Here is a 16,198-nt window from a genome sequence, read left to right on the forward strand (position 1 = left end):
AAAGCGTTCAGCTCTTATCCGGGGAGACGCTGGAAGTGCTTGGAGAATTGCACGCGTCTTCTGGAAACGATAGCTGAGAGCCGGTTCGTTTCTCGTAGACAGGGGATGGGAATAAAGTTAGCACTCAGTTCCCCTAAAACTAGTGTCCCTCCCTGCCTTCCGACACTACAGCAAAATCCTTCTATCAAGCTCATAAGCAAAAGATCCCGGTGACTCTGCCGGTATAAACAAACCAGATGTATTCTCCTGCATGTCATCTTCATGTAACCGCAAGTTTTATCACTCCCTGATCCTGACCCTCAGGATAGATCCTCTATTATGCTTTAAGACCTGTCTGCTGTGTTGTCTTGCAGTTTGCCCTGAAGCTCCCATTGAATTTGGCTTTTAAAATGGATGGCAGATCATGGCCTCATCAGTTGAAAAACCCTTGGGAATCTGGTTCCTAGTTGCATGAAAATAGACTATGTTTTCCATTATCTGCAGCTAAATGGCATCGCTGCTGTTTTTATGACTGCTGTTGGTCTTTGCAGCTATTTTCTTTAGGCCACTGAAACAATGCTTTCTCATTACAACAGCTTTGCGGATGAGAAGAGAGAAAAACTGGGATTGCTCATGATGAGGCTGGCATCCTGAAATTCCCACTTTGTTGTCTGCAGTGCTCCTCCAGAATCTAGCCCTTTTTTCAGAAAGACATATTTTAGGTAGAGTTAGATGTTTGTTTCCCCATTGCAGTATCTGGGCTTCAGCTGTTCAGATGACTCAGGAGCAGCATCCAGATTGCACACATGCTTTACTGCATTTCTTTAGTGCTTCTAATGAAATAACCAGGCAGAAGTGATGTTTAATTTGGATAATGGAGAGCACTGCTAAAGTAACTCTGGTAGCCCTTCAGAGAAAGTTATTTAACCTTTCATTGTGTGATCCTTTGGATTTCCTGTTGTCTCGATTGCCCAAGACAGAGATAAAAAGGACAAATGGAGGCAACTGTCAATTCCCCAGGAACGTGTTGCCTGTTGACAGCTCTGCTGTTGTACCCCTCTCCATATTGTGCAGGAGGTGGGCAGCCAGGGCCAGGTCTTCACTCTCAACGGTTCGGTAAGAGGTGCCATGCCACGACAGTGAGGACAGGAAGGTGGCTTGCCATCTTCCAGGGCCATCCTCTCAGAAGTGATTTCTGCCTTGGCACCTCTGTGATGGTAGAAGGTGCTGCAGGGTCATCACTCAGCAGGGCATTGAAAGAAACTGGGGGGGCCATGGAGCTTGTGGCAGTTTGCTGTCATTTGTATGCCAAAGGGGCTTCTGGGCTCCCCAAGTCCCTCGTTTGCCTGTTGTCTTCTCATCCTACTGGGTAACAGGGACACCATACTCCCACTGTTAGCACACGTCCTTGTGGTGTGGTGGCCAGGACAGGATTTTTTTCATTTTCCATGAGTCCATGTTGTCTTGCTAAAGTTTTCCTTTTAATCTGCAGATGAAATGCATTGTGTAACACACTGGAAGCAAATCGGAATCCAGGTATTGTTATTTTCCACCTTCCCCAGTTTCAGCCTGGAGGAGGAGAATTGCATCTCTACACTGCTGTCTGCTCCAAAACTTTCTGCAAAACATACTTGTCTGCTCATTGGTCAGTTCACATCCAGCCCAACAGTTACTGGGTTTCTCTTGGCGTCCGTTCCCTATTCCAGTCCAGCCACGCGTGCCCCCAGACCCGGCACCATGCCCCTATGCCTTCTGGTGCGGGAGCAGGTTTGAGCAGAGTGGTGGAATTCCCTTGCCAACAGAGGAGTGGGTGGAAGGACGCAGAAAGGGGCCTGCAGTGTCATGAGCATGTCATGAGTTAAATCCATGCCTGCTGCAGTAGTGTAGGTGTTACTGCCTGTACCCAGCAAGACACAAAATAAGACTCTTCTCTTTTAGTGATATGCATTGCGTTTTCTCTGTCAGTGCTTCTAGAACTGTACTAATTATTAGTAATTAAGCTGACAAGGCAAAACTTGGTTTCCTTCCATTGCATACAAAAGAAGCCAAAAAGGTGACAGTGGTAGCACTCTCTTCCTCCAAGATTTCTCCCTACCGCCAACCATTTGGCATTCTTCTAGCACAATGTCCCATCCAAGCCTACCTGGTCCCAGCTCTCCCTGTTGCGTTTGGTTCATATTGCTGAAAAGGTTAGAAACGTGCTCAGTTCTGGCTGGCGTAAACTTCCCAGTATGGTGGGGTTGAGAGCTGATATACAGAGACAGAGCTCAAATCCAACATGGCACGTTGCCTTGCCGTCGAAGCTTGTTGGCCCAAGTGCTGTTTCAGATAGGCACAGTTCCCTTTGCCACGAGAAGTTTTTTGCTACTTTTTTCTTGGTTTTCTCTGCTCAGACATCCAGGAAACCTGTGCCTAGACTGAGGTCTTTAGTGCGAGAAGTACGTCCTACTGTCTAGTAGCAGCTGAAATAAAGCAGTCCTGAAGACACATAACTTATGGCTCAAATCGGCAGCTTGATTTGAGGTCCACAGGAGCTGAATGCAAGCTGCTGACACAAGTAAAAGCCCGCTTTATGCCGTCTTCGGAGTTATTTTGCTCTGACGCAGCTAATTCAGGTTAGTTACCGCAAGTTAGAAACACTCCGTTTTTGAGATGGAGAAGCTTACCTTTCAGCACGCTGAAGCCACTCATCAGGTCAGCACGCTGACCACTCATCAGGTCAACGTCTGCCCTTGGATCTCACTGTCAGTCTTGAGACCCCACCACTGCCTTTGCGGTGTTTACGCAATACATACTCCTTTTTTGCAGTGGCGTAGCTGGATTTGCAATGCATGAATAACTTTCCCACCGAGATTCGCAGATGGCTTTCTTCTGGTTACCTGTCTGATTCAACTTGCTGTCCTTGCAAAGCCTAGGCATTTGTTTGCCTTCCTTTCTCCTTGTTGTTCCTCTTTTTTCCCTCCTGTGACTTTACAATCTAAAGCATCTTTCTGACTTTGCATTGCCCACTTAATGGCTGCAAGAGCTGATTTATCTGTTCAATACTTGCATTCAGAAGCCAGCATTAGATAATTGCTGGATTGAAGAGAGGCTGTAATTATTTTTGCTTCTAACTACAGGAGCGAGCAGTGTTTGCCAAACTGTTTGGTAACTGCTGGCAGATGCTTTTCAGAGGGTATCCCTGGACCGCCTGCATCTCTCCTCCGTGTCATATGTTCCATATATCTTTATTTTAACCATTAAGTGCTTCCCTCTTCAAATACCTACTCCACGTTGGCCCGATCCATTACATTTCTCCTCGTTCATGAGGCCCATGTTTAATGATTAATTGTAGCAAGCCGAAACAAAGCTTAACATTTAATGTTTTCCATATCATTACTTTCTGTAAGTTCTGTTAGAGGACAGAGAACAGAAGGGTTTCAGGAAGGATTCCCTGGTGTTTACAGAGAATGCTGTTAAACGCACAGTAAAGTAACCGGCTGTGAGCCCGCTGTCGGGTTAATGGAGCAGCCCTGATGATGAAGGGTTATAACAAAGAGGCCTTAATCTGGCGTGAAGAACACAACAGGAGCAGATTCACTTTAATTTTTTTTTCTTCCTTTCCTCTTAGTGTCATTTAGACCAGTTGCTAATCTGGAGCATCTTTGTGCAAAGCCTCCAGCTTTGTCACTGTGACCTTGTACCTGCAGGTGCTCCTGGCTGCGAGACTTCAGAGAGGCCCGAAAGCCCTAGATGCGGCTGGTGCAAGGCATTCGTTGGCATAAGGAACCTGTGGCAACACGTACATGCAGCAAAATGATCTAGGAAGAGATGGGAGCGTTTGGGAGCAGCGTGTGTGTGGTTTGGGGTGGTTTTGTAGCGTAGCCAGACAAGAGACGTTTTCTCGGCTCCTTCAAATTCATACGAGTCAGCAGGAAAATGTGGTAGGTTGAAAGCGTTGATGAGCTGAACATCTGGAAAAAAAAAAACCCCAGTGATTTCCTAATGTTTCATTCCTTGTGTTTAATTTCCTTTCTAAACGAAGTGGTTGCAGATCAAAAATTGCAATGTTTTGTCTTGAAAACTGGTAGCGCTCTGACAGCTTTGAACCCTCTTTTCCTAACTGGAAGATATGGCAGAGGCAGTCGTTTTCCCCTAGACCACTTCTGCATGGAAGATGTGACGTTTTCCCGTGGAAAATAACATCTTGTCAGGAAAAGATTCCTGATCATCCACATTTCCATCATGATTCTTTTTGGCTGTTTCAAAGCACTATGTAAACATTGTTCAAATCCTTTGAAACTTCATTATTATAATAATTATTATAATATAGGGGGAAAAAAGGCAGATAATGGCTAGCTCAGGAAAGCAATAACTGATGGATGTTTAGCTACAGCCAACTGCTACTTTACCTGATTTTGAGGAAATCTTTGCTAATTTGAAACCCCACTGATGGTCGTGCAGTTAGACTGATCTCTGGCGTCTCGTTTGGATTTTTGTTGCGCTCATTTATTGTTCCTGGGCACGACTGATTTCCTTCAGTGAATATCGGGATCTTCTGTGCCTCTGCGTAAATCTGCATCTCTGTCTCCAAGAGCAGTCAGTATTTACCCGTTGGAGCCTTTACAGCTGTGCGAGTGAGGGATCCGTAGTGGTGGAGGGACAATCAGCACGGTGGCTCAGTTGCTCGTGGCTCACCGGGGGAGCACGAGGCCCTCACTGTCCTCCCCGGCTCTGGCCACGAGATGGGCTTGCACCGCTGGAGCAGAGGGAGTCACGGCACTAAGACACACTTCTTGGGTGGGATGGTTCCACGTCAGCCCCGTCCCTGTCACCCCTGGGCTGAAGACAGGTAACAAGTCACTTATCATTTTAGCAGATGCTCCTCTGCCTTTTTAAAAGCCAGTGTATCTTGTTAAGAGGTTCCTCTGGCTCTCATGGGAGTATGTTGTTAGCACAGCTGAAATGCAGAGAGGCTTTGAAACACAGTTTTATGCTCGTGAGATGCCACAACACTCTGGCTTTGCTCACCTGATTTGCATTGGGTCGTGGCAAAGAGAAGTGAGCTCTCCAGTGAGTGAAACACAGATGCAACTTGGGTGTTTTCTCAGGATCTTAACTGAATGAGAACAGGGATATATTCCAGGTCTGTCAAGAATACAGGGAGCACTGGAGGCCTCCAGCTGACCTGTGATGTGTTACATGTGTTTGTATCTTGGGTTTCATATTCATTTGTTCCAGCTTGTTAATGCTGAGGGTATTATGAACTCTTTTCCTATTAAAAGAAAAAAAATATTTTATCATTTGGATTATATCTCTATATATGTGTGTGTATATATATATATATATATATATATATATATATATATATATATATATTGAGCTGTATTTGCAAAAGGGGCCAGAAGACCCTGTATTTGATTGGAGGAGTTCTTTGGTCTCAGTGAAACCTCCAGGAAGAGATTAGCAAAAAATCGACCAAGAAAAAGAGGCTGTAGCTCTAAGCCAGTGAACTGGAGTTGTGAATTTTGCAATTTTAGTAATGAAATCTGCCAGCAAAGGATCTGTCTGATCTGCTTTTATAGTGATTCTGAGAGTAACTCAAAGCTTGTGCTGCTTCTAAAAGCTCACTCTTCATTTCATTTGGGTGGTGAAAGGGAAGGCTAGGGGAGTCGTGGGTGCTTTTTAATGCTCAGCATGCTCTTTGAGTTTGGTGGAGGGCTGCACCTGTTCGTGTGGGGAAAGGGGGGAACCAGATGCAGTGCCAGAAATAAATGCCCTTTGCTGTGGGGAAATGGGAGTTGAGAAGCCGATTCCAGCAGTGTTTCAAAACGACACTTGTCTGCTCTCTCCTGCGTGCCTGTCTCTGAAGCTTTGCTAGCCCTGGCCTTTGCGCTGAAGGACAATGTGTTCTAGCTAAGCGTGGAGGAAAATGCTGCTAGCACCTTCCTAGTCAACCAGAACAGGTTCCCACGCAGCCTTGCCAAGAGCCTGCAGGGTCATTAGGTGGCAAAAATAACAAGCAGGGACGCAGGAGAAGCCTGTCCGTGCTCTGCTTCCTAGTTGCTGTCTTCCCAGCTGAAGCGCTTGTGAGTCTCAGGAACAGCATGGAGGATTCGACTTGGAAACAGCACCATTTGCAAGAGGTTCTTCAAGCTGCAGGTCCTGCAGAAATAATTGAATTTCCTTGATGACTTAAATGGAAGCTGGCTTATGCCTCTGGATGGAATAGCTACTAAACTTGGGCAGATGGGGGAAATTAGTTTCCTGAAATTAAGGGAAAAACCAATGACTTCATTTCGTTCTATCACTTGGTGTCAGTTGTTCAGTGTATGTGCTAGCAGACAGGACTACCTGTGAGCTGCAGCTACCAAGAGTGTATTTTACCTGCTTCAGTATCTGAAGTTAATCCTTTAATTGGTTAGTAACACGGCTGACGGCAATAGCAGATGTCAGTGTGTGGCGTAAGGGTAAAGGTCAGGGCTTTGGTTTGGTATCCCTGGAAAACTGTAACTTTTGGGATTCCATGTTTTCCCCGTGTTTGAAGTTCACAACTCATAACAGCATCATCTCAGCGTTTTTTCCTAAATGCTCTGTTTTGTTTGTGTTGTGGCTGCATCTCTCTGGGTTATATCTGTCATTCTGCGTGATGTGAAATGACGTCTATAATTACTGCGCTGTACAAACATGGATGCGTTCTGAGGCCGGGTAGTCTATATATCTAGAATTGAAATCTGCCCTTGGACATCATGTCGAAAAGGACATCTAAGAGAGTCTGATTGCTGAAAATCACCAGAAACCAGCTACTGCATGCCCGTCTGCTTCTGAAGGTCACTAGGTAATGAAGAGATCATGGACTATCAAGCAAAACCAGGGCAGCTGCCTCACAGTAGGTGTTTTCCTACCATTTTGTAAAACATTTTTACATATATAATACTCAGAGGCAGGGGTCTTTGGGTGTCCTGCAGCAGCAGGGCCAGCCCTTGCCCACCTGAGGAGCAAGCCCCATATGGCATCACCCTCAGGTGCACAGATAGGAGAAGATAGGCACAAGGCGATAGCAAGAGCACACACCTTCACGAAGGGCGAAGGAGCAGCAGAGAGGGCCTCGGGTTGGGTGGGGAAGTGGAGAGAGCAGCCAAGGGGCAAGAGGTCAAGGGACACCCTGGCTGGAGCAGTGGTCCCTGGGCAGCAACAGCATCTGGTGGGTAACGTGGAGGGGAAGCTGGAGGTGGGTATGCCTCTGTGTCCCCAGGGACCCTGGAAGGGCACTAGCAGAGGCTGAGCAGTCATTGCACTTTGCACCCATAAATATGCATTGTGTATGAGAGACGCTGATCTTGCAGTCAGGCAGCTCATGCTGGGTGTGAAGATCTAGATTCGAGTCCTTGCTCCAGCCATGCCAAAGAGATTTGAGCCTTGTGAACTGCTCTAACCATTGGGCTGCTTTTACTCTGGTGTGGAAGAAAAGCCTATCTCTTTGGAGGCAAGATTTTATCTCTTATTCCAGGTTTCAGTACCTCCCTCTACTTATTATGTTCCTGCCTCTTTCCTTGGCTGTTTATTGCCATCTAATTCAGGGAATTCCCCGGTCAGCTGTTCTGAAGAGCTGTTCCTTAAGATATCCAACTCACCCAGTAAATTGCCGTGGTCCACAGCTCACAAAAGATGAGTCTGCTAAGCAGCTTGGTTAAGCATGTAAATAGGATCTAGCCCAAGGACCTTTTATGGCCATCATGAGGGGTAACGTCTGAGCATCTTTAGAGGAACTTGTGACCGGCAAAGAGAGACAACCTTTGAATTTGAAAGCAAATGTGAAATATATGTTATATTGCAAGAAACTGCCATTTGGCTGCAAGTCTTGGGTTTAACACCTCTGCTTTATAAAGGTGGTGCTGAGAATCCACATGGTTTCCAAAAGTGTTTGTCACGTCAGAAAGTGTTCTTAAGTCATACAAAATTATTGAACATGTGAGATATTTTCTGCGATCCTGAGGACTGGAGGACTGGATTAGTCAGTAACGAACGACTGAGGAGAGAGAGACCCAGAGTACGCTGACTGGTCTGAACTTTCCTAATTAGACTGTTAGAAGAGAAGTGTTAGCTGTTCTGTAGACTCTGGCAAAAGAAATGTACTGTCACACATGACAAGGGCCTCTGTACTTGGCTTAATGGTGAAAAGTACTTTAGAGAAATCAAAGCTATTTTGTGAAAAGCTATTCATCTAATGTTATTTTATGGTGCTGATGTCTCAGAAATCAGCTAAAAAAGCCTCTGTTTAGCATTGTTAGAAAGACAAGAAGTTAGATTTCCGTTTGAGGGTCCTCATCAGAAAGCTGCTCAGACCGCAGCCTGGGCCCAAGCAGCTGCAAGGAGGATTTGCACTGGTGTCTGAGGTTAACGCAGAGAGAAATCCCAGTGTGGCTATCAGACACAGATCAGCTCCTGAGTATCGACCTCTGGGCTTTCTTACCAGGATCTCAAGGACCTGCTGAGCAGGCTTACAAGGAAGACTGTCAGAAGTCTCTTCTGGGAGGTGAAAGGAGGAGATGTTTGCTGTGCCCTGTCACGAGTCACTTGCCACCAGATTGAACTTGGGTTGCTGAAACTTCTTGGTAGCTCCTTGCCTGTTTCCTGGGCTAAAAACTGGCCACCTGGGTAAAATCTCTGAGTCTCTCTCCTGCCCCCCTAGCTGCAGGGTATGGGCGAGGTGCTCAGCGCCTACTGATGCATTTAATGGCAGGCTGTCACTGATCTTGAAAGCCGAGTCCCTAAACACCCTCTCCTGCAGGGGTGGAGCTCACTCTTTACTCCAGAGAGGTTATCCAAAAGGTGGATCTCAAACCAGGAGCGCTACTTCAAGGCTTTTCTTGGAAGCGTTGGTGTAAGGATGCTCAGCTCTGTGATGCAAAGTGCTTGTGGGGCAGATCTCCCCGTGAGAAACACGCTGCGTTTCCTTGCCAGCCATGCCGCAGGGGCTTAGGGCTTTTTTTTTTTTCTTTTAATGAATTTTTTGCTTCTTTTATTCTTGAGGCTTTTTTAAAGGGTTGACTGATCATTATGGGTCAAAAACTAACTGGAGAAAAATCTTCATTGTGAAAGAAGCCTCATAAAAATGCGTTGTTAGAGGCGTAGGAAGGAGTGCTGTAAGAATCACCAGCATGGTTAGACTCCAAGATCTTAGATCCCGTCGCTCTCTTTGAGGTTGTTGCCAAGGGTGGAAGGGATCCCAGCGTGTTTCCCATCTTTGGAAGCCTCTGGGAGAGGCCGTTAGGGTCTTTGCAGCCGCCAGGATCGGCAGGCCTGCGAAGCTGATGTAGCCACCCCATATCTGGCTTAGCAGCCAGGAAGCTCGGTGCCCATTCTCTCTCCTCTGCTTTCAGTGTTTATCCAGTGCTTCATCCCTCTTGCGTTTTCTCAGCCCTATTTTCCCAGTGATGCTGCCCTTTTCTTAAGGGGAAGTGACTTTGCAACCAGCGTGAGCACATTATGGGTTGTGCGTGTACCAGGAAGCAGGCTGTCCTCACACCTCTCCCACAGCTATTAAAAAAAAAATTATTTGGAAAACAGTTTCAGAAGTACACAGGGAGGGAGAAATTCATCTCAGCTTGAGGCCTGACGGGCAGCTTGAGCGGCTTCGGTCACACTCCACTGTCAGCGGGGTCTGTGATTGTGCTTGGGACAGGAGGATGGCATCAACTCTTTTGGTGCCAGCCACACTGAGACTGACCTAAATTGATCGTGACACTGCAGCCTTGCCTAACTTTAGCTTTCCAGAAGGTGGGATATGGCTTTAGCTGTTTGGGTAAGCTCGCCTGGTTATTAGTGGCTAGTTGGGCAGTCCAAGAAAGGAGTTCATCTCCTGGTCTTAGAAAGCTGCCTGAGGATGGAAGCATAGGAGGTGAGTAGAGCTCTCTCCATTGGTTGAACATGAGCAAATGTTTGACTTGGGAATTGTAAATGTAGCTAAAATTACCCCCACCCTGTGCGTTAGGGACATCTGCACAACTGGGAATCTATTAACTGGGACGTCATGCGTCTTTTAGGCTTATGTCCCAAAAGTGGTGCCTGCCCTGCTGGTGTCAACAGACTAATTCTCCTTTCATGCAGGCTTTAAGGTGTTATTTGTGATTGCTACAGGAGTGAACCGGGCACGATCAAACAGCGTCTCTGGGAAGTGGCAGCAGGAGCCACGTAGGAGGAGTTTTGCAGTGAAGCAGGACTTCTTGGCTTCGCGCTGCTCTGCGGAGCAGAGTCATCCAGTGAAGTGCGTCCCACGTTTTTGCAACAACAGGCCACCGTCGAACTTCCCACGTCCACCACCCTTGGGAAAGTTACCGCTTCCCCTGGGCCTAGGGGCTAGTGGCATCCCTGTGGCACAGCCTTGCTGGCGTCACCGGCCCGAGGACCCCACATGGGGAGGCCTCTTGACCTGGAAGCTGTGACCACTTCTTCCTGAAGTCTGGCCACGTTTCTGCTTTTGAGTCTGTATGCAATGGTAAACAGCCAACTGGAGACATCCAGGGGCAGGGATTTGAAGGTGTTGAGCACTTTCTCCTCCGTGGGTATCCAGTGCTCTTGAAAGCCAGGCTGCAGAGGTCTCAAGTCGGAAACTGAAATGAGAATAGCACCTGAAAATGATCAGAATAATTGAGCGGGCTGACCCTTAATCGCTCTGTGTGGTATGTAGAACAAGGAGTATGGCCTAACTGACTTAACCTCAAGGGGTATTTTTACAGTACTTTATGAAGCCTGAATAGCATTAGAAAGGAGACCTTTTAAACTTAGCTCTCAGGACGATACCCTGAACAGCATGAGTACACGTTTGCTGTCAGCACGCTCTCCGTGATGGGCAGTAGGTGCGTGGCACAAGCGGCAGAGAGGTGAGCTGACACGGTGTGGGGGGGAGTCGAACGTGCGCAGACGCCGCTGGTGTGTGGCTGCGCTGGTAAGAGGTGAGCAGCGAGGGATGGAGGGGGTGGACGCCGTGCTTTGCCTAGGATTAGCTCTGGGGGGACGGCCTCGCGGTCTCCTGCTGTGGCCGCACATTGGTGAGAGCGTTGCTGGCCCAGGAACTGGGCAGGGGCAGGGGTGAGGGCAGCTGACTGCCCCGTGCCGTCACAGGAATGAGGAGGAGGCTGAATTACTGGAAAGCTTCCTGCATGCGGCAGGGAAACAGCCGCTCTCCCTGGATTTTAGGAGCAGGTAGCAATCTGGCACAGAGCAGCAAGGGCAGGCTGGAAGGAGAGATTCGTGCAAGTTTTGTGCATCTCTGGGGGAGGGTTTGGCAGGACGTTTGCAGGTATGTGAGGGCCAGAGGGGTCCTGCAGTGTGCTGTTGCTTTGCAGAATACAGTTTAGAGCGTAGCAGATCCTCCATGCCCATAGGTGCCCCTAGCGTGGCAAGCAGGGCAGGGAGAGGACCCAAAGCATGGGTTGCGATTCTCAGAATAGCCGGTAGTAACATTTCCATGGACATCAGGGCAAGCAGAGTTAGAACGAAGAAGAGGACCTCGAAGACTCTGCTGGAACACCTCACTGCCACGGGCCGTGCAGACCATCAGGGCAAGCAGAGTTAGAACGAAGAAGAGGACCTCGAAGACTCTGCTGGAACACCTCACTGCCACGGGCCGTGCAGACCATCAGGGCAAGCAGAGTTAGAACGAAGAAGAGGACCTCGAAGACTCTACTGGAACACCTCACTGCCACGGGCCGTGCAGACCATCAGGGCAAGCAGAGTTAGAACGAAGAAGAGGACCTCGAAGACTCTACTGGAACACCTCACTGCCACGGGCCGTGCAGACCATCAGGGCAAGCAGAGTTAGAACGAAGAAGAGGACCTCGAAGACTCTGCTGGAACACCTCACTGCCACGGGCCGTGCAGACCCCTGGGTAACGCCGTGCAGTGCTCTGCTGGGGAGCTCTGTCAGAGGCAGCACCATCTTTCTGAAGGACACTGATTCTTAAGGCTGCCCGGCATATGTCTGAAGATTTACGGTCTAGCTAGAAAGACAAGCACTTGGCTAGTGAGTATATTTGATGAGTTAATTATAATGCATTTTGCACTTATATATGCAAAGTGCTTTTTGTTTGAAAGCTCTTAAAATATTTAGAGGACGTCAGTGTCTTGTCACCTACCATGCTTAGCGATTGCCAAAAACCTATTCATGAATAAAGCGCAGATAGATTTTCCAGATTTATGATTGGCATTTGGTGCTGTCATAATGATTTAAGACTTGGGTATCATGGGGAAGAAGGCCAGCGTCAGACTGCTGAAGCATGCAGCCTTCGTTTCGAGTTATCCAGCAGGTGGGTGGATGCGCTTCGCGGGTGTCAAATCCTTTACTGTTGTAAGCAACCCCATGGCTGTTCTCCATGGGAGACAGTGTCAGTCGCCTGCCAAGAGCCTAGAGGTCGCATCGAGTTTGGGTATGCATTCGTATACTGCAATTTAGAAAAAAAATGTGTCTTTTGGCTTCCTTATGGCCGAGTAGGAATTGCTGGCCATCGGAGTTCACCCCAGCTAGTTGCTGTCCTGCTAAGTTCTCCTGACCCCGGGCTGAAAGGCTCGGAGCCCGCCGAGGGGTCGCCGCAGAGCCCGGTGTCCTGGCGGAATTACACGTATGGCCAAAAAAGAGGGCTGACCTTCCCACAGCCGCACTGCGAGCCAGGGTTTGGAGGCGAAAACACGTTAGAGCGAGAGAGGGGCATCGTAGCTCATCTCTTTCCGCAACGTTTGCCTTGCCCGTCGGCTGCACCAGCCGAGGCCGCCGAGCTGAGCGGGAGGGAGCGGGCGAGGGAAAGCCGGATGCGGCGCGGAGGCCTGTTTCGCTTGGCCGAGGGCTGTGTTTTGCTCCTTCCTGCTGGCCCTGGAGCCCGCACCTAGATGACTGCAGCCGGGAGCAATGCCGTGTGCGTTCGCTTAGCAAAGCTGACCTGACTGGCGTGGAATTATTTGCCCCGTTTCTCCCTCCCCCCATCCCCATTTAATCCTACAGAACTGCACTGAATTCCCAGCTATCATCTTTGTCAGTGTTTTCCAGCTTCCGAAAGGCTGAAAAACCACAAGCAGATCTTAGCTGCCTGCAGCCCCGCGTCCAAGAAGTCACTGCGGGCTCTGTGGAGACAACGGGAAGCTGTGCTGTACACGCTGTACCACGGCAGCGAGCCCAGGTCACAGCATCTTGGTGCTGAACACGTCCTTATGAAGGACACAGTGACAAATGAAGTCAACTTATATTTTCGCACCGGGTTTTCCCACCTCTGTATTTATCACCGGCAAAGCTGATGCAGAGGCAGAGGGATTCCTGCCCTCTCGGCGCGGGCTGCGTGCAGAGCAGCGCTCCGCCGAGCCAAGCGCCTGACCTGCCGTCTCAGCCTCTGCTGATGAGCAGCAAATCCCCGCGCTCAGGATGACACGAGTCGTCCATCTTAATGAAGACGTTCTCCTCCTTTCCCTGGAACGTGCTGCGTACCGTTAGCGTTTCTGGAGGGGAAACGAGCTCTGTGTCGTTAGCCTCCTCTTGCACCCTGATCTGAAAAACTCACGAGATTCTTTCGTGACCGCCGCACTAAAAGCGAGTGGTTTGTCAGCGCGATGCAAGAGCTTGGCAGCTACCCGCCTTTGCAGGCGCGAAGCCAGTGGCATCCACAGGCTGCTGCTGAGCTTCACTGTGGGACCTCTCTGACCCAAAAACAAGCTTGGCGAGGCCTGCAGCGCTCGTAAGAGATGCCTCCTTTTCCTAAGTGATTTGCCCGGGCGCACGGAGGAGGTGGCAGTGCTGAACTTTAAATCCAGGTCTGACAAGACCACGTCAGGCTCCTTTATTCAGGTGCAGCTCCTGGCTTGCGTCCCAGAGGTGGGTTTCTTTCAGAGACAGGTGGAGGGCTTCTTTTTTGTGCTGTTCGAGTCCCCATCAGTAAAGCTTATAAATTGTGTTAGGTTCCTTTCAGATGAAAGGCGCTGCAGAAATGTAAGATCATTATTGCAGCTTGGCAACTGAGGCAATTTTTTTACCTACCTTAGCTGGTGCAGAGCACAGATACGAGTCACGTGTTGGTTGGAAACACTTTTCCGCTTGCATTTGCATACAAAAGAGCAAAAAAAAAAAAAAACCTGGGAAATTGTTGTTTTTAAGCCAAAATTATATTCATTGCAAACTGAAGAAAACTATGGCATTCTTTGCCTTCAGTTGCTTAGCAGGAAAGGCATTGCACACCTCATGTACTGCTAATGTAATTTTCTTGTAGTTCAGTTAAACATGTTTGTGCTAAGTGGGCAATTGGAGACATCAGTGTGTTATTGAACCTTAGCCTTCTGCAAATCACCTCATAAAATTTTCAAACAGATTAAAAAAAGCGCAGCAAAATGAAAAGCAAGCGTTATCAGTTCTCTGTGTATTTCAGCCCAAAAAGGAAAGATTAACCATCTGAAAAACGTTGGTAATGATGGGTACATTTGGAGGGCATAACTAAGTAACGAATTTCCAAAAGGTCACAGTTTTGCTCGTGTTTAACCTTCAAGAAGAGAGCATTTACATATTCAGTGTTATTATCAAATGAACCAATCTCTTCTTTTCTTGCAGGACACGGGTTGCAACCTGCTGAGGGGTAGCCAGACGGTACAATGCAGGAACCTCCTCCAACGATAAATGTTCCAACTGGCTCTAAAGATCGAATGACGCTTGGGTTCGCTAACAAAAGACATGCAAGGGATGACGAACGTGGAAGCCTACTGCACTGAACACAGCTGATAGAAAGTGAGTTTCAGTCCGAAAAGCATTTACTTCTGTCCAGATTGATACCTGCCAACAGGAAAATGGAGCGCGTCTGCAAAGAAGGAGGGACGATGAGAACTGCAAAGCCGTGCTGATTTCCAAGGAGCCGAAATCCAGGCCCTGGCTGCGCTTCGCTGGTCCGAGTGACGCTGTCGCACCGCGCCTCACAGGCAGAAAGGCTCTTGGGGCAGCGAAGGGGCTATGGGACAGCTCTGGGCTCTGCCTCGCTGCAGCGGGCTCGGCGCTGGCTGCACCGCAGGGCGACTGCCCTTGGACTGAGACTGCGGGGACGGGACGTTTGTCAGCACGAGCAAGCCCATCGTTTCGGCATTGTTTTGGAGACTTCAGAGACGAAAAAGAAGAAAGTGGCTGAAACATTTAGTAGCACTGATCTTTAAGTAACTAGAAAAATCACCTTTCTATGTTTTGATAGAGCTATTTCTTCACTGCATTTGGAATACCACGCTGTTTGGAAAGTCTCCTCTACCCCTTGATCCTTTATCCATTTTAAAACATTTTGTTTGTGTTTGTGTGTGTGTTTGTGTGCTCTTGTCTATTTTTAGTGTGTCTGCGTGTCAGGAACCTTCTCATCTTGTAATCATGGGCTCAGAGCGAGAAATCTCCCAAGCATCTGTGAGTAATAATGACCTGCTTTATTTCAAAACATATTTGTGATCTGGAAGTTCTTTGACTCTCCCAGTTTTTCAAGTGACGCAGAAGAAAAGCCGAAAGAGGACTGAGCCCGCGATGGCAGAGAAGTGCGACTGTATTGCCAGCATGTACGGGTACGATCTAGGCTGCCGCTTCATTAATTTCCGGCCCTTGGGCTTTGGTGCGAATGGACTGGTGCTGTCAGCCCTTGACAGCAAGAGCTGCCGCAAAGTTGCCGTGAAGAAGATCACCATCAGTGATGCGCAGAGTATGAAACACGCCTTCCGGGAGATCAAAATCATCCGCAGGCTGGACCACGACAACATTGTGAAGGTGTATGAGGTGCTGGGACCGAAGGGGACCAACCTGCACGGAGACTTTTTCAAGTTTAACATGGTGTACATCGTTCAGGAGTACATGGAGACAGACCTGGCTCGGCTACTGGAGCAGGGGAAGCTCACCGAGGAGCATGCCAAGCTCTTCATGTACCAGCTGCTCCGAGGGCTGAAGTACATCCATTCGGCTAACGTGCTCCACAGAGACCTGAAGCCGGCCAATATTTTCATCAGCACGGAGGACCTGGTGTTGAAGATTGGTGATTTTGGGCTAGCCAGAATTGTGGATCAACATTACTCGCATAAGGTACGTGACACAAACTCACCAAGATTGTTTCTCTTTTCACGAGTTGCTGTTCAGGATGGGCAGATGTTGAAATCAAATCGCCTGGATGCTCTTGCTCCCGGCCACGTGAGGAGCCAGCCCCATGGTCACCTCCGCTCTTGTGGGTAGCAACCTTGGTTGCAGTCACGCTGT

General features: G+C 48.5%; 1 protein-coding gene across 3 annotated transcripts in view; it reads left to right on the plus strand.

The window, feature by feature from the left end:
• Window positions 1-16,198, plus strand: part of LOC138064157 (mitogen-activated protein kinase 4-like) — an 86,584-nt gene that overhangs the window by 23,067 nt on the left and 47,319 nt on the right. For all 3 annotated transcript variants that reach the window (XM_068925495.1, XM_068925497.1, XM_068925496.1), the window contains one exon: window positions 14,543-16,027. In XM_068925495.1, the coding sequence (XP_068781596.1) occupies window positions 15,482-16,027 (546 nt within the window). In that variant the 5' untranslated portion in view covers window positions 14,543-15,481. The remainder of the gene's footprint in view (window positions 1-14,542; window positions 16,028-16,198) is intronic.

This window comes from Struthio camelus, chromosome W, assembly GCF_040807025.1.
Source record: "Struthio camelus isolate bStrCam1 chromosome W, bStrCam1.hap1, whole genome shotgun sequence".
Taxonomy (NCBI): Eukaryota; Metazoa; Chordata; class Aves; order Struthioniformes; family Struthionidae; genus Struthio; species Struthio camelus.